Raw genomic sequence first — 22,895 nt, 5'->3', positions numbered from 1 at the left:
CACGTGATCACAACAACATGGCTTCCATTTGGCTCCGCCCCCTTCCGCGCACCCCCGCTCCCTCTGTGTCTCTCCGTGCGCACGCGCGGCAGCGCGTAACCGGAAGTGGAAGCGGAAGCGGAAGGGCCGGGCAGGGGGAGCCGCGGGGAGGGCCGGGAGGCGGCGGTGGGACAGGAGATGTCGGCGAAGCGGAAAGCGGAGGCGCTGATCCCCGCGGAGGAGAGCGACCAGCTGCTCATCCGGCCCCTGTGAGCGGGACGGGGCGGGGTTGAGCGCGTGGGGAGCCACGGGGAAGCTCCCAATCCCGGGCGGCGGCTGCTGCTGCTGCTGCTTTCCCTTCTCCACTGATTTCTTTGCTTGCTCTTCCAGCCAGCCGGCAGCCTCCGGGGTGACTGACATGGGGTCGTAGAACGGTTTGGGCTGGAAGGGACTGTGGAGGGCATCCAGTCCAGGCCCTGCAGGAGCAGGGATGTTTTTAACCAGACCGGGTTGCTCAGAGCCCCAGCCAGCCTCACCCGGAGTGTTTATAGAATCACAGAATGCCCTGAACTGGAAGGGACCCACAAGGATCGTTGAGTCCAACTCCTGTGCCTGCACTGGGCAGCTTCAGCAGTCACACTGTGGGTCCGAGGGTGCTGGCCAAAGGCTTCTGGAATATTGTCAGGGTTAGCACTGTGACTGCTTCCCTGGGGAGCTGTTCCAGTGCTCCAGCACCCTCTGAGGGAAGAACCTTTTCCTGATGTCCAACCTAACCCTCCTCTGGCACATCTTCCTGCCATTTCCCCTCTGGTCCTGTCATTGGTTACCAGAGAGAAGAGATCAGCTCCCGCTTCTCCTTATTTATCTGGACCAGGGGTAGAGCCACCACCACTGCCCTGGGCAACTTGTTCCAGCGTTTCACCACCTTCATTGTAAAAAATTTCTTCTTTATATCCAGTCTAAATCTAAATTAGGATCCATATAACTTCCAAATCACAGAACAGTTGCAGTGAGCCAAACCACATAAGTTTTTTCAAGTGACTGGAAACTTAGTGTAGAATCACAGAATCATAGAATCATAGAATAACCAGCTTGGAAGAGACCCACCGGATCATCGAGTCCCACCATTCCTGTCAAACACTAAACCATGTCCCTCAGCACCTTGTCCACCCGTGCCTTAAACACCTCCAGGGAAGGTGACTCAACCCCCTCCCTGGGCAGCCTCTGCCAGTGCCCAATGACCCTTTCTGTGAAAAATTTTTTCCTAATGTCCAGCCTGAACCTCCCCTGGTGGAGCTTGAGGCCATTCCCTCTCGTCCTGTCCCCTGTCACTTGGGAGAAGAGGCCAGCTCCCTCCTCTCTACAACCTCCTTTCAGTTTATTGAAGCCCAGTGCAAGTTGTATTTAAGTTAATGATCATTAAGCTGGTCTTGTGCAGCAAGTAAAGGATTAAAATGGAACTGTATGTAGTCCTTTAAATAAATTCGCATGTTCACGTCACAGCCATAGGTCTCACCATCACACTCAGCTAGCAGGATTGTGTCCTTTCCTTTTGTAATATCAAAGTTTTACCTGAGCAAAAAAGGTTTTTGCTAGTAAAAGATGCCTGTGCAATTTGATGGAATTTCTGGTAGCATCACAAGAATTGTTTTCTGGACAACTTGAAGATGCTACTTATTCGGCCCAAGATAATTTGTTACTTAAGTAAACTTTCCATTTCTTATGCAACTCAATACTTTGAGAGTTGAGTGTGTAGGCAGGCACTAAAAAACAGTAGACACCAAAATAATCTCTCCTAACAGATTCTTCTTATTTCTTCTGCATTAAATAGGGTCTCATTTCCATTGAGATAAGTATCGTAGCTCAGTTACTTTAAATATCTGAGTTATAAAGGATTGCGCGGTCATTACTTCTACACAGGAAACTAATCCCAAAAGGCTTCCAGTATACAGTCACATCTACGCAGTGTGGGTGGTTTGAATTTTTACGACTTTTCTCTCCTTTTGCAGAGGTGCTGGCCAGGAAGTAGGAAGGTCATGCATTATCCTGGAATTTAAAGGAAGAAAAATAATGGTAATTATTGCATGAATATATTTTTATGCTCTTTCGTTACGGTGCTTTAGATCACATGAAGATGTTGCAAGTTAAATTCACCTCCTCACTGGAGTTGGCCACTGTGCTAGGAGAAGCATGTTTTGTAGATTTCTGCAACAACATAGGCTGTATGATATTTGTTGTCACAGAGGCTCTCCTGTAAAATAAACTCATATCCCTAAACAGAATCTATTTGTCTGCAGTGTGGATTCTAAAATTTACACATATTAGGTTTCAGTGGGAGCTAAGGCTAATGTTTACCAACAGTTATGTGTAAACCCACCTATAAACACCTAACTCTTCCTATTCCCTTTTCCAGCTGTCTTCTCAGATGATGGCTGAAATAACTGCTTCTGTATATTCAGGTGTGATTGAAGTGTGAGTGAAGGCTTGCATAGGTACAAAAATATAAACAAAGACTGGGATATTTTAAAGGTATTCAGTTTGCCAGTGAAGATAACTTATTTAGACAGAAGCCTGAGATGTGAATCCAGTGCTGCTCCAAGCAGGGCTTAAGGAAAAAATACTTTTTTTTTTTTCACAATGCCAAAAGTTAATGGTTGTTACTAATGATATTTTAGACCAATATGGAAGAGGCTTTTTTAATATGTTCTGTTAGAAGCTTTAACTTCCTTTCATTTTTCAGCTTGATTGTGGAATCCATCCTGGACTGGAAGGAATGGATGCTCTTCCTTACATTGATTTGATAGATCCTGCTGAGATTGATCTCCTCCTAATTAGTCAGTACGTTACACCTAAAAGAACAAATTTACCAGGGTTGGGGTGTGAGCGGTATTCAATTGTGGGTTGTTAACAGAGGTTGCAGACAGTTGTTATAGAGATGGTAACTGCATGTCAAAATTGTAGATTCCGATTTTTCTTAAATTACGGCCTTTCAGTCACTTTTGGCATTACAGTTTTCCTCGGAGCTCGCTGTGATGTGTGACTTTTTTATAACCTGGCCCGCCTTAGTGCCATTGTGACAGCTCCTAGAATGTGTTCTCTACATCAAGACTGCTTAAAAGTGTTGGTTGTAGTTTTTTGTTCTCTCGTCCTATCACCTGTCACTTGGGAGAAGAGACCAGCACCCGCCTCTCTGCATCCTCCTTTTAGGTACTTGTAAAGAGCAATAAGGTCTCCCCTCAGCCTCTTCCAGGCTAAACAGTCCCAGTTCCCTCAGCTGCTCCTCATAAGTCTTGTTTTCCAGCCCCTTCACCAGTTTCATTGCTCTTCTCTGGATGTGCTCCAGGACCTCAATGTCTTTTTTGTAGTGAGGGGCCCAAAAGCAAACTCAGGATTCGAGGTGAAATCTTTGCAATTAATGGAGAACTTGCCTTTTCTTCATTGCGTCTTTAGTCTTTAGAGAACAGAGTATGGACCAGCATAGTTAGCAATGAAGTTGATAATTCTGATTCTGGATATTTGTGGTGCTGTGTTAATCCAATAAAGTAGTGAATTATATGATCTATGTTATACATTAGTGGTGTAAAATGTTAATTTATTAACTGGATTTATATGCCTTGTTTTTAGTTTCCATTTAGATCACTGTGGGGCTTTACCATGGTTTTTGCAGAAAACAAGTTTTAAAGGAAGGACGTTTATGACTCATGCCACAAAAGCTATTTACAGATGGCTGCTTTCAGACTATGTCAAAGTCAGGTAAGATGAGATGGGGGTTGTCTCTTCAACTCCTGAATTATTTCACTTGTATATCCAATAGGAAACTTAAAGTAAAGCCACCAAGGGTGGCTTGAACCTGGATGTTGCTACAAGTAGCAATATTGAAACCAGATTAGAAGTAATGAATCATTTTACTGCCTCATGGATAATGTGTGTCTCTTAATTTCTTATCAATATTAACAAAAGAGATCTTTCCTTCTTTCTTCTCATTCGTTTCATTTCCCTTATTTGGACCTTCACTAGTATCCCTTTTTTCTCCATCTGCCTCTCTTAAAACACTCTCTTGTTCTCACGCCTTTTTAATGTCTATTTTTCCTTAAGCTTCACAGAAGTAGTGAATTTTAAGCCCCTAAAGATACAAATCACTCTTCAGGACAAGATCAGATAGAAAGGGAGTGCTATGTTACTGAAATGTTGTTGATTTTTTCTCTCTTTTTTGTTTCTTCTCTTTTTTTTTTCCTTTTCTGTTACATGCCCTGACACATATTTGTGAATGCAGTGATCCTGAAAAAACCTCAACTCAGCAGATTCTAGCTTGGGTCAGAGGCCTGATAAACAGCCCTCTTAACTTGTTTGTTCTGGGCCAGTGGGAAAAGTGTGGTTTAGTTTGGGTTTTGAGGACTATGGCAGATCTCTGTCCAGGGCTGGGAATCTCTAGGTACTTTTAGACAAATGCAGAGCAGCTCCTGAATTGAAAAGGCTATTCTGGTGTGGCCTTTTTAAGAAAGACGCTTGAACTCTGCTTGGTTGAACTACATTAGAGTGTCTGAACTTGATTTCTAATGGAGGAGATGTAGTATTACTGAAGGGAAGTCGTGCTGTCAGTGGGGAAAGTCTTTTTTCCAACTGTTACACAACCTAAGCTGGTAAGATGAGCTGATATTTAGCCGTTTCACTTGTATCCAGTAATATATCAGCGGATGACATGCTATATACAGAAACAGACCTTGAAGAAAGCATGGACAAGATTGAGACCATCAACTTCCATGAAGTGAAAGAGGTGGCAGGAATCAAATTCTGGTGTTACCACGCAGGCCACGTTCTGGGAGCAGCCATGTTTATGATTGAAATAGCTGGTGTGAAGGTATTTTCTCTTTATTATAAAGTTGAAATAACGCCTGAATTCTAATTTAGTCGTTAATTATTATTGTCTGTTAAGCCCCACCACTGTGGCTGGAGATGTCAAATAGACTTGGGTTTAGTGGGAGACCTGACCTAGAGCACGTATTTTCTCGTTGATTAGAACTAGCAAGGGACACGGATTAAACCAGATAGGATGTTTGGATTTTATGGGAGTGAGGTGTGACGTGGAACCAGTAAACATGTAGTTTTCCTTGCTGGACCTCTCAGAGGTAGCTTATAGCTGAGCCAGACTTATGGAAGCTGCATTTAGTAGTATCTATGAATAGATGTTTGGTTTTGTAATTCTGCTTTACCATGTCTGCCTGCCTTGAATGCTTAAATGGCATTTGTCAAAGTAGGCGAGTTATGTTTTTCTCATGACAATCTTATGTTAAAGTAACCAAATAAATAGGATTGTTAATAATTTTAGGTACAGAGAGATTAAATAAGTGGTATTATAATCACAGGCAGCGCTGTGTCAAAACCAGATAGTTGAAACTAATCTCATGGATTGGAGTTCAGAAAGATAATCACTGCCCAAGAAAAGTCTCCTGCAGCCTTGAAGAGAGGAGAGAGATGGTGGTCCTGAGGCTTGCTGTCTAGTAGGATTTTGTTCATGGTTTGTAATGATTGAGAATTTTAAAAGTTTAAACTTTTAAAAAATAGAACTGATTTTACAATGATTACAATGTAATTTAGATATCTTACTGACTTTTTGGGGTTTTTTTCTGATTAGAACATGATGGAGAAAGTTATTTCGCTCTTACTCTGTATGACTCAAACAGATTGGGTTTTAATATTTATTTTCTTCAATTCCCTGTGAAGCAAATGAGGAATGTGATAGTAGGTGACCTGTGGACCTACTGTTGCTGACTATTTGTTTTGTTGTTTTTCATTTTTGTATCAATGGAATGATAAGTAAAAATGTTCAATTTTGAAGCCATCATTTTGGGCACAGAGAGCTTCATTCCACCTTGCAGTTAAGGATCCATTAATAATTGCTAACAGTTACAAATTACTTCTTGGTGTAACAGGAAGCACGATCATTCCATTTGGAAAATCTAGATTACTGGCCTCTTTTTTAGGATCAGCAAATCTTAGAATATTTTTTTAAGTAATTTTATTGGTTTATTAATTCTATTTACATTCAGATATGTAAATGCAGGTTTATATACTTTTTACTTCCATTAAGACCTGCTACATTTTTTGTTATGGCAGTTTTCACTTCGTGATCATTAATGCATGCATGCAAAAGGCTGAAAATGGCATTTTCATATCCCAGAAAAAAATGAAAATCTTTAATTATAATTGTTCACTGAGTTCTATTGCAATTATGATACTTTATGAAATACTTATTGTGGTTATTTGTATTGTAGTACAATTGACCTTATATTTAAGCGCTGTCCACATCAGAATAGTCTTTAGTTAAAGTACCAGTGACCTTCTTATCACAAATTCCTTAAAACCAGCTTTGCTTAAAAGAAATATTCTTATGTAACAGCTTTTTAAAGACTGCTGACCTGGTAGAACATGTAATCAGAATAACTACTCTTGTTTGTCTCCAACAGCTTTTATATACAGGTGATTTCTCAAGACAGGAAGACAGACATCTGATGGCAGCTGAGATTCCCAATATTAAACCCGATATTCTTATAATTGTAAGTTTTACAGAATCATTTCATTATATTAGTAATTAAATATTTATAGGAGTATTACTTAATTAAAGCTAAAACAGAATGAGAAAGACAGTGGAGATTTAATTGTAGCATGTGATTTGTGTTAAATATCCAAACACTTGGGTGTTCAGAACACTCTGATGTTTCTTTTTACTGGTTTAAAGTGTCTAATTTTCATGTCATAATTGTTCTGATCAAGTTCCTTAAGCCTCTAGACAAACTTCTTCAAGGTGGGAGATCTATTATGTTTTGGCTTGTGTTTGCTCAGTATATTGTACAAACCCCAGTCTAGCCAGATGTCTTTCTTTAGTAAATCCTAACCTACTTCCAGCTATGTTTGCTGAGCATTTGTCCAGGGCAGAAGAGCCCTGAGTGCTATTCCATAGTTTTGTTTTGTTTTCTGAGTGAAATGGTTTTGTTGAATCCGTGTTTGTAAAACCAGAATCTCGGGGGAAACTTCAACAGTTTTATCTGGAAACAAACAGTAGGATCTTTCAGAGTAAAGCTTGAAACTCATTTATTGTGTGCCTTCTAACCACTTTATGTAACTGGTAATTTCATTTTAAGCCGCATCAAAATCTTGCATTTTGTGTAATTCCTGTATTTTAGACTAGATGTTTCTAAACTGTGATGCATACAACTAATGAGCCATGTTAACATGCTAACCCCTTCTCTAAAGCAGTGGCAGCATTACCAGTTAGGAAAATAAGTATGTTAGATTTGAAACCTTTTAGAATAAGCATCACAATTAATAGTTCTAACTTTTAATTAATAGATCTAATAGGATATGTCTTTCCAAATTGCTGGGAAGGGTTTTGGGGAAGGGAAATTTTGCTTATTTATCTTGGTGGAGGTGGTTCTGGGAATTTGGGAGTGTTTCTGATTTTTCCCTTCACCTCTCCTCCTCCCCACATTAACACCAGTTTTTCTGCATCTTCATATTGGATTCAGAGAAGATCAAGAATGAGTCTCTGTGTCAGTACTTCTAACACTTGGTTTCTTTATATGTAGGAATCCACGTATGGTACTCACATTCATGAAAAAAGGGAAGAGCGAGAGGCCCGATTCTGTAATACCGTTCATGACATTGTAAATAGAGGAGGTAGAGGTCTTATTCCTGTGTTTGCCCTGGGGCGAGCTCAAGAACTACTTTTAATTTTAGGTATGTACCTTCCCGGCTCCAATGAATGAAAGGCATGTAAAGTTAAATGAGAATGTTTTCATGAGTAGTATTTCAGATATAATAATTTTTTAAACAACCCTTCGACCATTTTCCAGCACATTAATTACCTGAGAATATATAACCATGTTTGCAAAAAATCCAATAAACAAATCAGAGACCTAGAAAAGAAAAGGTAATAGCATGATAATATGTGCCTGATTTTTGAATCTTGTTGAACTAGGATTTCAGCAAACAGGAACTGTTATTACAGCTTGAAAAGTAACCAGTTGAAACAACAGCTGTTCTAATTAAACTATACTGCTAAAAAAAGATATATTTTATTCTAAAGTTTCACTATCTTTACCCTTTAATTCACAAACCTTCATGAAGAATTCTGTAGGAGAAGCTGAGAAGACCACAGCAGACACTCCTGGCATTTGTAAATTCTTAATGGTAATGGGAAAGCAAGTCGCACTTTGTTTAGAAGAGCAAAAATGAGGGGGACATTATACATGGTCATAACAAACCACTTCACATAAAATACATAAGTAGTTGTTACTAGATACTTCAGATAAAACAGTTTTAAAATTATTTGTTTCCAGGTTTCTTCGCTTCCTTTTAACACATTTAATTTGTACTATCCACATGATTTTTCACTGGTCTTTTTGCTCATGCAGATGCTGGCAAGATTAAAAGATAACTATCTCACAAATAAAATAGTTATTTTTAGGGGTATTGAATCTGAAGCTTTACCTAAAATACTTGAAGTTCTTCTCACTTTCCATTGCACTTTAGCTCAACATTTAAAACTAGTTTATTTTCAAAATGTGTGACTTGACTATTCAAATGTCAATAAGAAATTTGGATAGAGGAGATAAAAGCTGAACATTTTACATCTTGTGTAGTCATTAGTTTGTAATTTGTTGGCCTTTCCTTGCTGTGTGTTGATACTACAGTAGGTTTCTAGAGATAAGCTTGAAAACATGTCTAGTGAAACTAGACATGCAATTGGATGCTTAATTAGGTAGAAAATGCAATTGCATCTCTCATTCTTACACAATTGGGCCTGCAGGCTTCTCTGTTCATTTTTCTTCTTTCTGTAAATATCTGACAAAACCCAAAATACTGCATTATAATATCAAAAATTATGATGATGGATGTAGTCTTATAATGTTACTGTAAATTTTGCTATTATTATTGGATGTTCAAGGCTGGGTTGGATGGGGCTTTGAGCAGCCTTGTCTAGTGGGACATGTCCCTGCCCCTGGCAGCGGGGTGAAACTGGATGGGCTTTAAGGTCCCTTCCAACCCAAACCTTTCTATGATTCATTCTATGATTCTGTTAGTTACCTTTTATTGGCTGTTCCACCTCACGCTTAATATTATTAAGGTATTCACAACAATGACCCACTTTGTTCTGGGAGTTTTGTCTGCAGGTCAAAGCTGTTAGGTTAAAGCCATATAATTTTGAAAGTACAAATACACCCAAAAGAGCATACTGCTCTTTTTGGACAATTGTTCCCCAGCTGCAACTTATAAATATGTTTTAGACTAGCAGAACTGTATCCAATTGGGAAAATGAGTAAGTTGTGTTTATATGGCTGCATTCATATCTCTTCTTTGTGTTTAGTAAAGGTCATGGCTGTTGTCATCAGTGATAAAATAAGTTGTGGTTAGTGGAGGCTTTTTTCCTGTTTTTATTTCAGTTAAGCTTGTGACGAAAGGCAGGTTCAATAGCTGAGTGATCCCTTCACGTCTTGAACTCCATTAATTTGTTTTACTGAACTTTGCTCCAGTGAATTCTCACTAATATATCTCTGTGCAGATGTCTCTAGTTATTAGATGTACAAGTAACTTTAGACAGAGAGTTTTAGCTTTATTGCAGTGGTGTGGGAAGACTTGTATTGCTGTAAGTACAGATTTGTTGCCGTGAAATATCCTGTATACTCTATACCTTGTAGCTAAAGTTGGTGATTGCTTGGATTTTGGCCTGCCAGAATATCAAGTTCATTGTTTTCTTGTTTGTTTGCCTATTTGTTTCTACTAGTTCTATACATTTTCAGTTGGTAATTCCTTATTTTTTCTTTAGTAGAGCAAGTGGGAAAAAAAAATCTGTGATTTTCTGTAACAAAAATGAAAAAAACCACTGCTGAATCTGTTTTACAAGAACTATTAACGTTTCTGAGAAGCGTGCATTTTGGAGATAATGCTGGGGGGAAATCTGTGGAATTTTGGTTGTTTGTTGATTGGTTTTTTTTCTTTTTTTCTGTTCTTTTTGGGTTTTTTAGATGAATACTGGCAAAATCACCCTGAACTGCATGATATCCCTATATACTATGCCTCCTCTTTGGCAAAGAAATGTATGGCTGTTTATCAGACGTATGTCAATGCCATGAATGACAAAATCCGCAAGCAAATTAACATCAACAATCCATTTGTTTTCAAGCATATTAGTAATCTGAAGGTAAGCTTGGGATAAGGTTGTCTTACAACAGAGGAAGGGTGACAGAAGAGTTCATATTTGCTGAATAGTTTGCATATTTACTGCCCTAATAGACTGACTAGGTACAGGTTTATATCTGAGTTATCTGCTATCCCAGTGTTTAGAAAGCTGATTGAGGGGACTCTATGCCCCAACATTTCTTCCACTGCAGATCCCTGTGCTTATAGGTTGCTTAACGTGGGCATCAGCAGGAGGAACTCTGTTGCAAAGGGCACTTTTTATGAGGATGGGGTTAATCCGTGAACGTAGGGCTCTACTTCTATGGTGTTCAAGGGTGCAGCTGGACTGTTCTTCATTTAAGTGCGTTATGGTAACTGACGTTAAAATTCTTGCTGTTTGTCCTTTCAGAGCATGGATCATTTTGATGATATTGGCCCAAGTGTTGTGATGGCTTCCCCAGGTATGATGCAGAGCGGCTTATCCAGAGAGTTGTTTGAGAGCTGGTGCACAGATAAGAGAAACGGAGTAATTATAGCGGGGTACTGTGTTGAAGGAACGCTTGCTAAGGTGAGTTGTTAATGCACCACAAGTTCTTAATACAAAGTAGTAGGCATATTATGTTTGAAAAGAATTGGCTACTAGCAAGTGGCTTTATTTGGATTTACTGAGAAGATTGTTGCCAGGTACACAGAATTATGTACTCAAAACTAATTGCTTTTGGCTAATACTAAATGAAAAGTACAAAAAATGTGCATGTGGCCATTTCCAGGTTTGTTATACAGAATAGTCTTTTCTAGGAGCAGTTATCTTGTCCTGAGAAAGAGCGATATTTTTCTCCATCTTTAGACTCCTCCACCATTTAACTTTTTGAGAGGGGAGCCCTAATCTTAAGCATAGAGGAGTTGACTTTAAATCTGCGCATCAGAGCTCACACGGCCTTGCACTTGTTGTGCCACTGCCTAGTTGTAGAGTGAAATCCTTCCTTCCAAATTCCAGAGGCTAAGGGCAACCGAAATATCTGGTTTTGCCTTTAGAGATAGGAATCACACGCTTGTTGTAATTTCAGTGCACATTTGAGAGAGATGTATCTGGAATAAGAATGACCTCCCAGATCTGCTGGGCATACAAAAGATTAAATGATGTGTCTTGCGCATTTTTTTTTTCATTTGTGAGTATGTGTGTTGTGAAATTTGAGAGATATTTTCAGTTCTTCATGTTTAACCTGGCAGCCAACACTATTTCATTGTTTTTTTGAAATGTTATGTGTTATTTGTTACCTGTAGGAGGCTTTCAATTTTTTATTTAAAGTGCTCTCTTTTTATAGCACATCATGTCTGAACCTGAAGAGATCACAACGATGTCAGGTCAAAAACTACCGCTAAAGATGTCTGTGGATTACATTTCTTTCTCGGCTCACACAGATTACCAACAAACTAGTGAATTTATCCGGGCCCTGAAACCTCCGCATGTGGTTAGTATTCATGCCGCCTGTTTCTCCATAGTGGGATTCATCAAACCAGTTCATAGCCTTAAGTCATCAAGGCAGGTGTTGGTATCTATCAGAATCCAGCATCCCTAACCTTTGAGTATTAAAAGATGGAGTTCTTAACCGTTTTTCATGGTGTTCCTGTAGCAAAGTAAAGATGAACTTGCTCTTGAATGTCTGCATGTGGGATATATGGGGATATCAGCAATGTTCTGTGCAAGTAAGATACAGTATAGGACAACATTAAGTTGGGGGCATTGGTACTGCAATAATTCACTGCAGTTTGCCCAAAAATACACAAGGAAGCATTGATTAAAAGTGTTTAGCAGACAGCTAAAGACAAAGGCAGCACTTGTGGCTAAAAGCGTGAGCAAATCACAGGGAGCAGAAGATGTGAAGGACCAGAATATGAAAATGGGGCTAGGTTCAGGAACTTACTGAGATGGGAGGAGAATTGGTGTGCAAGCACAGATGAGAATGAAAACAAATGATATCAGAAGAAAAGAGGATTTAACTTGGCAAAGAAAATTGTGAACTGTGAAGCATCCTCTCCGAATTGCGTGTTTATGATGTTTATCTGTGTGCGGACACAAAAATGTATATCTAACAAACTATTGTTGAACTTGAGTTAATGCTTCCCTTTCGTAATGTAACAATGTGTTTGTGTATCAAAAGTGAAATTGAATTTCTGCAATGCATTCTGCTTATTTGCTTGTATTTTTTCACGAATACTTAGGGTCGTGCAATCTAGGCCTTTGAATAATGAATTCAAAGAATTCAAAGTCACACTTAGAGCTATGTAATATAATTGAGCTCATGTTTTATATATTGTGACCTCATGAAATTACATTTCTATCGGGATGAGGGGCAAGACAGCAATTTTCTTGAATAATTTGTTCACTAAACATGTCTGGTTGGACAAATAACTTCTGCTAAAAGGAAAACTGTCTTTCCTATAGATATTAGTTCATGGTGAACAGAATGAAATGGCCAGATTGAAAGCAGCGTTGATACGGGAATACGAGGATAATGATGAAGTTCATATAGAAGTTCATAATCCTAGGAATACTGAAGCTGTGACATTAAACTTCAGAGGAGAGAAACTTGCCAAGGTATATAATCAGTGTTTTCTTATCTGTACAGCAATATTTTCCTCTGGGATAAAAACTGCATCTTGGAACGTGTGTCGGTTTCTCTGGCTTTCTTTTATTTTCAGAGTTAACTTTGTACTATGTTTGATTTTTCTGTGAAAACTGTATTTCATTTCCATGCTTACCTTTAAGTTATGAATCTTTCAGATTGCCTTGTTCCACTATGTGTTTTTAATTTCCAGGTGATGGGATCTTTAGCAGATAAGAAACCAGAGCAAGGACAGAGAATTTCTGGAATCCTAGTTAAAAGAAATTTTAACTATCACATCCTTTCTCCATGTGACCTTTCCAGTAAGTAAAGACAGTGATGTGCTCAGTAGGTAATTTGAACTTTACTGTATCTTTCTTTTGTTATTAAAACATACACAATTGTGGAAGCAACAGCAAATATATGGAAGATTAATTGAGACTAAGATAAAGCATTAAGCTGGTACCAAACATATTATAATAAACATCGTTAAAAGGACCAGGTGTTCTGAGCTTGACACACAGGATGATGAATCTTGAATGTGTGAGAAGGCCACGCTGGAAAAAAAATGCCTGGGAATAAGCGAATTGGAGATATGACTGAAAACAGTCTTGAGAATGTGGAATAGACAAAAACATCCTGTTTGTCTGAAATTTGGAAAGCCGGAGAGCTGTATAAAGATCTGCCTGAATGAGAGAATCCAGTAGTAGTGGTACTTTCTTAATTTGACTCATGTATGTCATGCTGTTTAAAAGAATATGCTTCGAGAAAACTATGAGGTCTGCGTCTCCTTCATCGCCACATACATTACTGGTTTTTCCTGTAGTATTGTGTTTGATAAACAATTAGTGATCATCTCGGTTTTGTTTTGGTTTAGTTTTGCCTGAAGTTCTGAACTGTTGTAGTGAGAAGAAAGGCATTCAATTCATTGTCCACTGAAGTTGAAAATCTTTTCTATATTTTTTGTAAAAGAAAAGAATATAAATCGCATTCCCCTTCTGATTACTTAAAACTTTGCCCTCTGCGTGCATATGTATAAAACAAGCCAGTGAGAATAGAAGTGCATCTTGATCAGTTGCCCTTCCAGTTTCTAAAATGTCATTAGTTTTTGTTGTAAAAAGCTACAGTGAAAATACTTGTGTATTGCTCCTATGCTATTTATTACTAAATAAATTGATCTATTCTTAAAACAGAAGGTTAATTAAATGTAAGGTTAGAAGAGCTTGGGGAAAAGCAATTCTGCTGTCTTATTTCATTGTTTGCCTCTAATGGATATGATAAAGTTACAGGCTCTTGATGATTTCTTAACCACAAATCAGCACCATTATTTATCGATAGTGGCGGTTTTATTTCTTAGGAAGTAAATTCAAAGGAATAATATTTAATGCATACTTTTAAAACCTTTTTCAGATTATACTGACTTGGCGATGAGCACTGTAACACAGACACAAGCCATTCCATATACCGGCCCTTTTAATCTGCTTTATTATCAGCTACAAAAACTTACTGGTGCGTATTTGGAAAGACATGTTCGTGATTTATAGTGATCAACTTTTAAACAACTTACAGTCTTCAGAGGTCTTCTGAGTGGAAACCTCTTTGTCAGTAACTGAAGTGCCACTGTTTGTTTCGTATTTTACAACTTTCATTAGATGATGCAGCTTCTGCCGGATCCAGTTGATGAGCATGACGCATCCTGTTTGGGGGATTCTGCTGTAGTTGTACTGCATAATCATGAGTATTGTAATATAGAGCCTAGGCAGATTTTTGTCTCCTGTTTGTCCCCAAAGTGAGTGCCATAGCCATTTTGATGCAGGATTTATTAATTAACTTTTATCTCCAGCCATCCTGTTCATCAAAACTAAAAATGCTGCACTCTTTTGTGACAGACAACCTCTTACATTCTTCCCCAAGAGGCAAGATTCTAACCTCACTGGCTTTTTCTGAGTCAGAAGCCATTTAAATCTGCCACTAGTGTGATTCCCCAGTGCCTCTGTCTAACTTTCTTAAAGGTTAGGTGCAACTCCTTTCCTATTTCATTGAAGGCCCCCACACTCTGCAGGAACCCTTCCCATATTTAAAGCTGAGGATTGTTGGTTTGGGGTTTTTTTCCTCTCTAGTGGCAGAATCTAATCCATGTTGCCAGTGAAGAGAGAACCTGTACTCAGTTGGTGTTCAGGTCTCACAGCCTGAGTGCTATCTGGCACACAGATGCTTTTGTTTTATCCTCTGTACTTACGTAAATAATCAGTTACCCTTTAAGGGTATAAGAGGAGCTGGTTAATTCTGCAAATGAAGCACCAGAATTCTCATTTGTTTTCATTGATGTGCACATGTCAGTGTACTAAGCCAGTCAGCTATAAGAGTTCAAACCAAGTAAAATGGACGATAACACATACCAAAAATCAAAATAATCCAGACCAAAGGAAACACTTTTGTTAGGCAAGGGAAGAGAGCATGCACTTCAGGTTTAGAAATGAACTATGATTATGAGTTGTGATGGCAATCACAGCATTCTTAAAACAACTTGTTTTCTTCTGCAGATATAGCTAGTCTTGTTTTCAGTGTGATTTTATCCTTGCTAACCATTTCTTATCACTTCTTAGGCGATGTAGAAGAAATAGAAATTCAACAAAAACCAGCATTGAAAGTTTTTAGAAATATTACCGTGATCCAGGAACCAGGCATGGTAGTCCTTGAGGTGAGTGCTGGCGAAGGAGGAGGAAGTATTTTGTTCTCCAGTTTCTGCCATGCAGCATTAAATGTTTTAATTAGTTCTCTGAAAAATCTAGAACAAAGTTCCCCTTGAGCTGTGGTCGTGTGTTGTTTCATTTAGCCACTGCTAGTTTCTCTTTTGCTGTGACTCAAGGGTGTTATGGCAGATTCAGGGCTCTTTTTGTATTTGGCAAATACTAATTGGAAATAATGTCAAGTGGTGTTCCTTTCTTCTCCTGCTCCCAAATAGTTGTGGTAATTAATAACTGGTTTGCATATGTGTTTGGAAACATTCAACATCTTGAATTTTCCATGGGGAGATGCTGGAATCATAGAATCGGAGAATGGTTTGCGTTGTAAGGGACCTTAAGGCCCATCCAGTTCCAACCCCAGCCATGCGCAGGGACACCTCCCACTGGATCAGGTCGCTCCAAGCCCCATCCAACCTGGCCTTGAACACCTCCAGGGATGGGGCAGCCACCGCTTCTCTGGGCAACCTGGGCCAGGGCCTCACCATGCTCAAAGGTTAAAATTTATTCCTAAGTTCTCATCTCAGTCTTCCCTCTTTCAGCTTAAAACCATTCCCCTTTGTCCTGTCCCTGTACTCCCTGATCAAGATCCCCTCCCCAGCTTTACTGTAGTTAATATAGCGAGTTAAAAATAGTGAATAGTTCGACGTGAAGTCTATTTGGAGTCATTTGGAGCTAGAATTCAGAGAAAAGCAAATAGGGGAATGCAATCTATGTTACATTGTTTTTATGTTGCATTATTCATTCAGCCCAAATAATGGGCTTAAATTATGATTTTTTTTTTATCTTCCAGTGGGTGGCAAATCCTGCAAATGATATGTATGCAGACACTGTGACAACAGTGATACTGGAAGTTCAGTCAAATCCCAAAATACAGAAAGGTAATAAGTTTTGTGTATGCTAATTTAACAGAGGCATTTCTGCTGAATTATTTATATTAAGCCTAGACAAACATAATGCTTTGCAATAGGTTGCAATCCCACTATTGTACTTCCTCTCCTTATGAAACGTTTTGGGGAGTAAGATTTGCTGCTTAAAAACAACTTGGTTTTCACTATTTGTAAAACATTCATTTGTTGGAACTTTCTCTCGTACAGCAGCTGGTAGCTGATTGTGGAAAATGTGACCGTATTTAAAATAAGTTAAATACTACTCTCTTTAGATTTTGGGGTCTAAACAATTTATAAGATCACATTTCAATATTTCAGTTTCTCATTTAAAAGTTACCATTGCCATTCATGAGTGCTGTTCCTGTGTCTGTACATCAGAATGTTAGCTAGACAATGCTGAAAAAAAGTCAGACTAATTTCATAATTACACTTAACACAGACCCTGAAACCAATTAATATTACTAGATAGTCATAGCATTGTCAGATACTGGGTTTGATGTTGCTATTCAAGAATCATAGCAATTCTGTTGAGTTTACGAGTGACGCTAGTTCATATTTTTTTGTTCCACCATTTCACTTTTGGACATAGAATCGTAGAATCATAGAATCACTAGGTTGGAAAGGACCCACTGGATCATCGAGTCCAACCATATATATCCCTAGGAAGCCTAGAACATGTCACTGTGCTGAGAATACAGAATAGTATTGAATATTGAATTGGCTACTAAGAGTAAATGTTGACAGCTTGCCAACACAGTAACACAGATAATGTAATGATAATCCATTTGTCGAAGCAGAGTAAGGGATTCCTTGTTTATTTTCTAGGGTTTGAAATCACTTTCTTCCCCACTACCTGCACCCTTACTTGGAATGTATATTGTTATTTTACTTGCAAAGATCTTATTAAATTCTGCCTTTGTGTATTCCTGCTCACCTAGTGGCATATGTGTCACCTAGTGACAGTTGTGTATCCACCTTAGAGCATTATTCATCTCCAGTTTGGATGGGGTCAAGCAAGCAGAACATAAAATTCTGTTCCCTCAGTGTTAGGTAAAAGTAATACCATTTGGGTTTGGGTTTTTTTATTCACCAAGAAGACAATGAGTAGTTATCATGTTAAATTAATCCCAAGGTTACTCCTTGAAAACTCATAAGCTGCGTCTGTAATGCCATGAGGCTGAACATTAGGAAAAGATTTTTCACAGAAGGGGTCATTGGGCACTGGCAGAGGCTGCCCAGGGAGGTGGTTGAGTCACCTTCCCTGGAGGTGTTTAAGGGACGGGTGGATGAGGTGCTGAGGGACATGGTTTAGTGACTGATAGGAATGGTTTTCCTTTGTGTGGGTTTTTCATGTCATTCTGTAGCAGATCCTCTACTGAAGTATGATGGTCTAGGTCTATCCTTAAAATAAATGATGTTTGTAAATTGTCAGAGACTGATAGTGAGGAGTCTGGCTTGATCTGTCTCGTATGAACCCCATGTGACATTTTATTCATAGCACTTCTGGTAGGGTATTTTTTTTCCAAACCGGCATGGAAAGTACTAGAACTATACAAACAAATAGGTGTTTATTTTCCCTGGGTTACTTCTTTTGTATTTTTGTTATTTCTTTTGTAGTTATATGTGAAATTCTTACATTAATACCTTGGTTTGACTTTTGGTAGTCCCCTCTTTATCCATACAATCTGCTAGCGACAACATCTAGGGTATTTTTTTCCCCCATAATTTATTCCTCTTTCTATTTTTATATGTTTTTTTCCATTATTTCTCATGTGGTTTCATGGTGGTGATTCCATCGACTCACTTCAGGTGTGGCTTCTTGCAGGATTTTTTCCACTTATTTGGGGTAAAACACATGCCAAACAGTTCTTTCACTCGTATGTTCTAGAGTATGTTCACAGGATCACAAGGGATCACTAAAAAAGAGAATTGAGAAAGGAGAATTAGACTTGTGAAGATATTTTAAAACTTGATAAGTGCAGGGAACATAAATTTTAAATTCCTTGACTCTTCCATCTCTTCTTAACACATTTTATCTGCAATATATTTAAACATATATCATTTACACAGCATTTAGATTATTTGTCATGAAAGTGAATTAGGTACCAGATTGCATCAAGTAGCCAATTTTCCTCCCAGCAAATGTCTCTGAAATTAAAATTACTTCTTTTCTTTTCAGCTGCAGTACATAAAATTTCCAAGAAAGTAGATATGGATGTGTACAGGAAGAGAATGGAGATCATGCTGCAGTAAGTTGGCATGTATTTTTCAAAAAGAAAACGGCCACTGTCAGCCATGTAAACACAATAATTTTAGTTTAAATTTAAATACATGGTTATTTAAAAATACTTTGTGGAAATGTAATTCAGTCTGATTTCTACTAAGGTCAGGAATCAAGTAAAGAAAGAGGAACAATAAGAAAAGTTCTTGGCATCATTAAAATTTTGAATACAGAGTGCAGTTATTTCTTCCAGAAGCAAATTTCTAAGTTGTATCCCTGATTATTCTATGAATTCTTATGAAAATACTGGTTTGGATCATTTCTCTTTTAAAGCTTACTCTGAACTATGTTCTGTTATTTAGGTAGAACTCTTACCTCTTTAGAAATCGAAGGATTCCTTACCTTGGTTTATGATGAGACATTTTTTTGGTGAAATACATGCTGTTACTTGGCACCCATTCTCATAATAATTTAGATTAGTGTTGGTTAATTATATTTGAGTGGGTTAAATAATAATTGCTGAAAGGAGATACTCTGGTAACAAAGTGTCTCTGGAAGCCTAGATTAATAGAAAGAAAACAGTTTACTTTGCTATTTGGCCACATCTTACACACACAGGTCTTTGTTTTAGGGATATGTTTGGAGAAGACTGTGTGAGTTCAAAGGACGGCTCTGTCCTGTGTGTCACAGTTGATGGGAAGACCGCGAACATTGCACTGGACACTCGGGTAAGTGCAGCAAAGTGCTTGTTTTTGCACTCACTCCATTTAGCAGAGGTGAGTCTCCTGTCTAGTGTACAGTGCTGACTAGGATTTGCTAAAGAAATGGGTTTGTATTTGGTATCACAGCAGCTTAAGCCTATCCACTTTACATTAATTTCATTGGCAGTCCCATCAGTCGCTTAGTTCTCAGCCTTTCTGAGAATTACTGATCCAGCTGCATGTACTAAGTTTGTTAAAAAAGCATTTCCTAGAGTTTTCTTCATTAAAAAAAATGCTAGCAAGGTTGATGTAACAAGTGCAGTAAATTTGGAAGAAAACTTAGTATTTTTCAGCAGTTCTCTACTTGTATAAAAACGAATAAAGAAAGATTGTAGAGGAGAAACTGATATAACCTACTTTTTTAATGTTCTTAAAACATGGGCTCTGGTCTGAATAATTGAACAATCACAGAGTAGGAATGATGCTAATAAGATTTTTTTGGTCAGCTCAATCCTTTTGTAGCTAAATTGAAAGCCTGAAATACTCACAAAAAGAACTACTTTATTAATTTACTGGCTAGATTCAGAGTCGGATGTCATGTGTGTCAGAACGCTGCCTTAAACTGTCACACCTAGTTATTTGAACAATATGAAACTATAAAGAATGGTTTAAGGCATATCCCTCATGTCCTTAAGCATTTTAATGTGCTGGCTTTCTATCATTACTAATAACATACTAAAAATATATGAGGTATAGTAATATATTCCACTGGAGCAGCTTTCAGATGCTCTCCTTAGGGACCACAACAAATGTTTTCAGTATTCGACAAACCCAGAAGAAAAGATTGGTCCCTGCCCAGCATTTGTTACATATTGAAACGAAACAAATGAACGTTAATCTGAAGAGACCAGTGAATTACGGTCGTTAACACACAATGCTTGCTGTGTTATCTCTTTTCAGTTTTTTAATAAACGTACGCTACGTTTCAATGTGTGCACAGTACAGAAAAATGCTGGACTGACGACTCTTGTGATAGAGGAAGTAACAAGACTGGAAAGTAAATGCATACTGTTTAATCAAGAAGTTAGGCTTCATTTTCATAGAATATTATACTGATACATGTCATTTTTGTTAAAGTGTACTGACAGAAACCCCGATGGCAACTCAACTGCAGCAGCATGTATCTCTGTAATATTTATCTTCGATAACTGTGGTGGCAGTGGCAAGCTTGTGCCTTTGTGAACCAAGCTCTACAAGGAAGATCTGTCCTTTCTTAGGTGCATGTATATCTTCTTACAGAGCTTTAATAGCTTTCAAATAAGAACCTGTTTAGTATAGATCTGATTGTGTGGTGGGACATGTGGGTTTATTTTTTCCATGTTAACTTTTAGCCCAGTGCTCTTACAGTTAACATGCTTTGAACAGCATTGTTAGATAATATTAAATGCAAATTTGCTGTTTCAAATGCCTTTTTTTTGACCCCTTTATGGTTGAAAGGAGTTAGTTGTTCAGAAGAGTAACAAGTTAATACTGAATTAGAGAAAGTACATTTCTTGGAGCCAAGGAAATCCACAGGATCAGGAATAGTCTTACTGTGCAAATGCTGCCCGTTGTTTTTTGAGACAGAGCAGAGGACTGAGTTGAATGTTGATGAGCTGACATATTTGGGGTGGGCATCTTTTTCTAGGAAGACATTTTAAATCGGTTTAGTGATAAATGAATCTCTTTAGGGTTTTAATTTGATGTAGATGTTATCTTATGGGTGTGGGAGCATCAGTATGGAGATTGCCTGAGTACCAGTGCCTGTGCTTTTTTGATGAATGCAAGTGTTTTCCAATATTAACCTCATACAACATGGGTTAATTCACAGATAAAATTAAATCTCTGAGGACTGATCCTTGTATGGTTTTATTTGATTTTGAATTAAATGTAATCTACAGAACTTAATGCATTTTATGTAGCAGTTTTGAAACAGATTAAACATAAAACTCAAGATTAAGCTTCCTGTTCCTCAGCAGGGCTTGCATAAGTCTTCTCTGAACTCCTCTACATGTTGGCAGGCTATTTAGAAACCTACAGTACAGCTCTTGATAACTTTCTTTTCAATTCATATGACTACTTTTTCCTTTCCCCTTATGAGCATTCTTCACATCCTGTACAGGAATACAAAATGCTGGTTGTTTAACATACTGTTTTTGTTCCCAGACAGTTGACTGTGAGCCGGGAAGCGAAGATGATGAATCCCTTCGTGAAATGCTGGAACTGGCTGCACAGAGGCTTTACGATGCCCTCAGCCCAGTACACTGACCTCTGTAGATACCTTGGGCACATCAGAAATCTTTTAAATGTTCAATTTATTTGGATTATTTTTTAAGAGTTAAATAAATGGGGTTTTTTCCTTTCAGTAAGTCAAATGTATCAATTATGTGACTCTGAAACTGCTGAGATATTTCAAATAATGGATGAGCAGCCTTATAGCAACTATATTTGTACATATACATCGTAATAAAATCAGGCAAAGTCTGTAAATGTCCTTTTTCTTATGTGCACATACAAGAAACAAGAAAAAATTCTTAACCTAGAATGTAGAGCGACAGAAATGAAATTTTGTGATTTTAAAGATTTTTATATGTTACAGATTTATATTTTTTAAGATTTTTTTCTAGTTGGTAAAGGCTAAATGGAAATGATTGAGAGCAGCCCTGAAGAGAAGGACTTGCAGGTGGTGGTTGAGGAGAAGCTCAACATGAGCCAGCAATATGCACTTGCAGCCCAGAAAGCCAATCGTATCCTGGGTTGCATCAAAAGAAGTGTGACCAGCAGTCGAGGGAGGTGATTCCCCGCCTTTACTCTGCTCTCATGAGACAACACTTGGAATCCTGTGTCCAGTTCTGGAGCCCTCAGCACAGGAAGGACATGGATCTGGTGGAGCAAGTCCAGAGGAGGCCATGGAGATGATCCAAGGGCTGGAGAACCTTCCATTCGAGGACAGACTGAGAGAGTTGGGCTTGTTTAGCCTAGAGAAGAGAAGGCTGTGGGGAGACCTTAGAGCAGCCTCCAGTACTGAAAGGGGCTGCAGAAAAGCTGGGGAGGGGCTCTTGATCAGGGAGTGCAGGAATAGGATGAGGGGGAATGGTTTTAAGCTAAAAAAGAGGAGGTTGAGATTAGATATTAAGAAGCTTTTTACTGAAGGTTTTTACGTAAGCCTGGAACTCCTTCACTCTGAGGTAAAAGCTTGGGTGCAAAATATTAGATATTAGGAAGAAATTGTTTACTGTGAGGGTGGGGAGGCCCTGGCCCAGGTTGCCCAGGGAAGTGTTGCTGCCCCATCCCTGGAGGTGTTCAGGGCCAGGTTGGATGGGGCTTGGAGCAACCTGATCCAGTGGGAGGTGTCCCTGCCCATGGCTGGGGGCAAGAACTGGATGCTCTTTGATGTCCCTTCCAACCCATTCTATTCTATTATTCTCTGGATGTGAGATTTCTACAAAAGAAGATGCCTCTCGTACATGACTTCTGCCCCCCTTTCTCAGCTTATTAAATTGGCATCTGATCATCTTTATAGCAGTGTTAAGTGTACG

General features: G+C 38.5%; 1 protein-coding gene across 1 annotated transcript; it reads left to right on the top strand.

Moving 5' to 3' along the window:
* Positions 1 to 144: 144 nt before the first annotated feature.
* CPSF3 (cleavage and polyadenylation specific factor 3) lies at positions 145 to 21,840 on the top strand. Its single transcript, XM_069850509.1, has 18 exons — positions 145 to 248; positions 1,989 to 2,052; positions 2,720 to 2,817; positions 3,604 to 3,732; positions 4,660 to 4,837; positions 6,444 to 6,533; positions 7,563 to 7,713; positions 10,002 to 10,177; positions 10,565 to 10,723; positions 11,481 to 11,627; positions 12,602 to 12,754; positions 12,976 to 13,084; positions 14,172 to 14,270; positions 15,368 to 15,462; positions 16,299 to 16,386; positions 18,575 to 18,644; positions 19,248 to 19,344; positions 21,523 to 21,840. Exons 1-18 carry the CDS (start codon positions 178 to 180, stop codon positions 21,622 to 21,624), a joined length of 2,076 nt encoding a protein of 691 aa, XP_069706610.1. The 5' UTR covers positions 145 to 177; the 3' UTR covers positions 21,625 to 21,840.
* The last annotated feature ends 1,055 nt before the right edge of the window (positions 21,841 to 22,895 follow it).

The sequence above is a fragment of the Phaenicophaeus curvirostris genome, chromosome 2 (genome assembly GCF_032191515.1).
Source record: "Phaenicophaeus curvirostris isolate KB17595 chromosome 2, BPBGC_Pcur_1.0, whole genome shotgun sequence".
Classification (NCBI taxonomy): domain Eukaryota; kingdom Metazoa; phylum Chordata; class Aves; order Cuculiformes; family Cuculidae; genus Phaenicophaeus; species Phaenicophaeus curvirostris.
The sequence above is the reverse complement of the archived record's forward strand: the minus strand, read 5'-3'. Positions and strand labels throughout refer to the sequence as shown.

What these genes read in the sequence shown, in the direction of transcription:
- CPSF3 (XM_069850509.1), top strand. Translation starts at nt 178, where the DNA reads ATGTCGGCGAAGCGGAAAGCGGAGGCGCTGATCCCCGCGGAGGAGAGC. An exon ending in TTGAAGGAACGCTTGCTAAG is followed by an intron (nt 10,724 to 11,480) that starts GTGAGTTGTTAA and finishes CTCTTTTTATAG; the next exon opens with CACATCATGTCTGAACCTGA. An exon ending in GAGGAGAGAAACTTGCCAAG is followed by an intron (nt 12,755 to 12,975) that starts GTATATAATCAG and finishes TTTAATTTCCAG; the next exon opens with GTGATGGGATCTTTAGCAGA.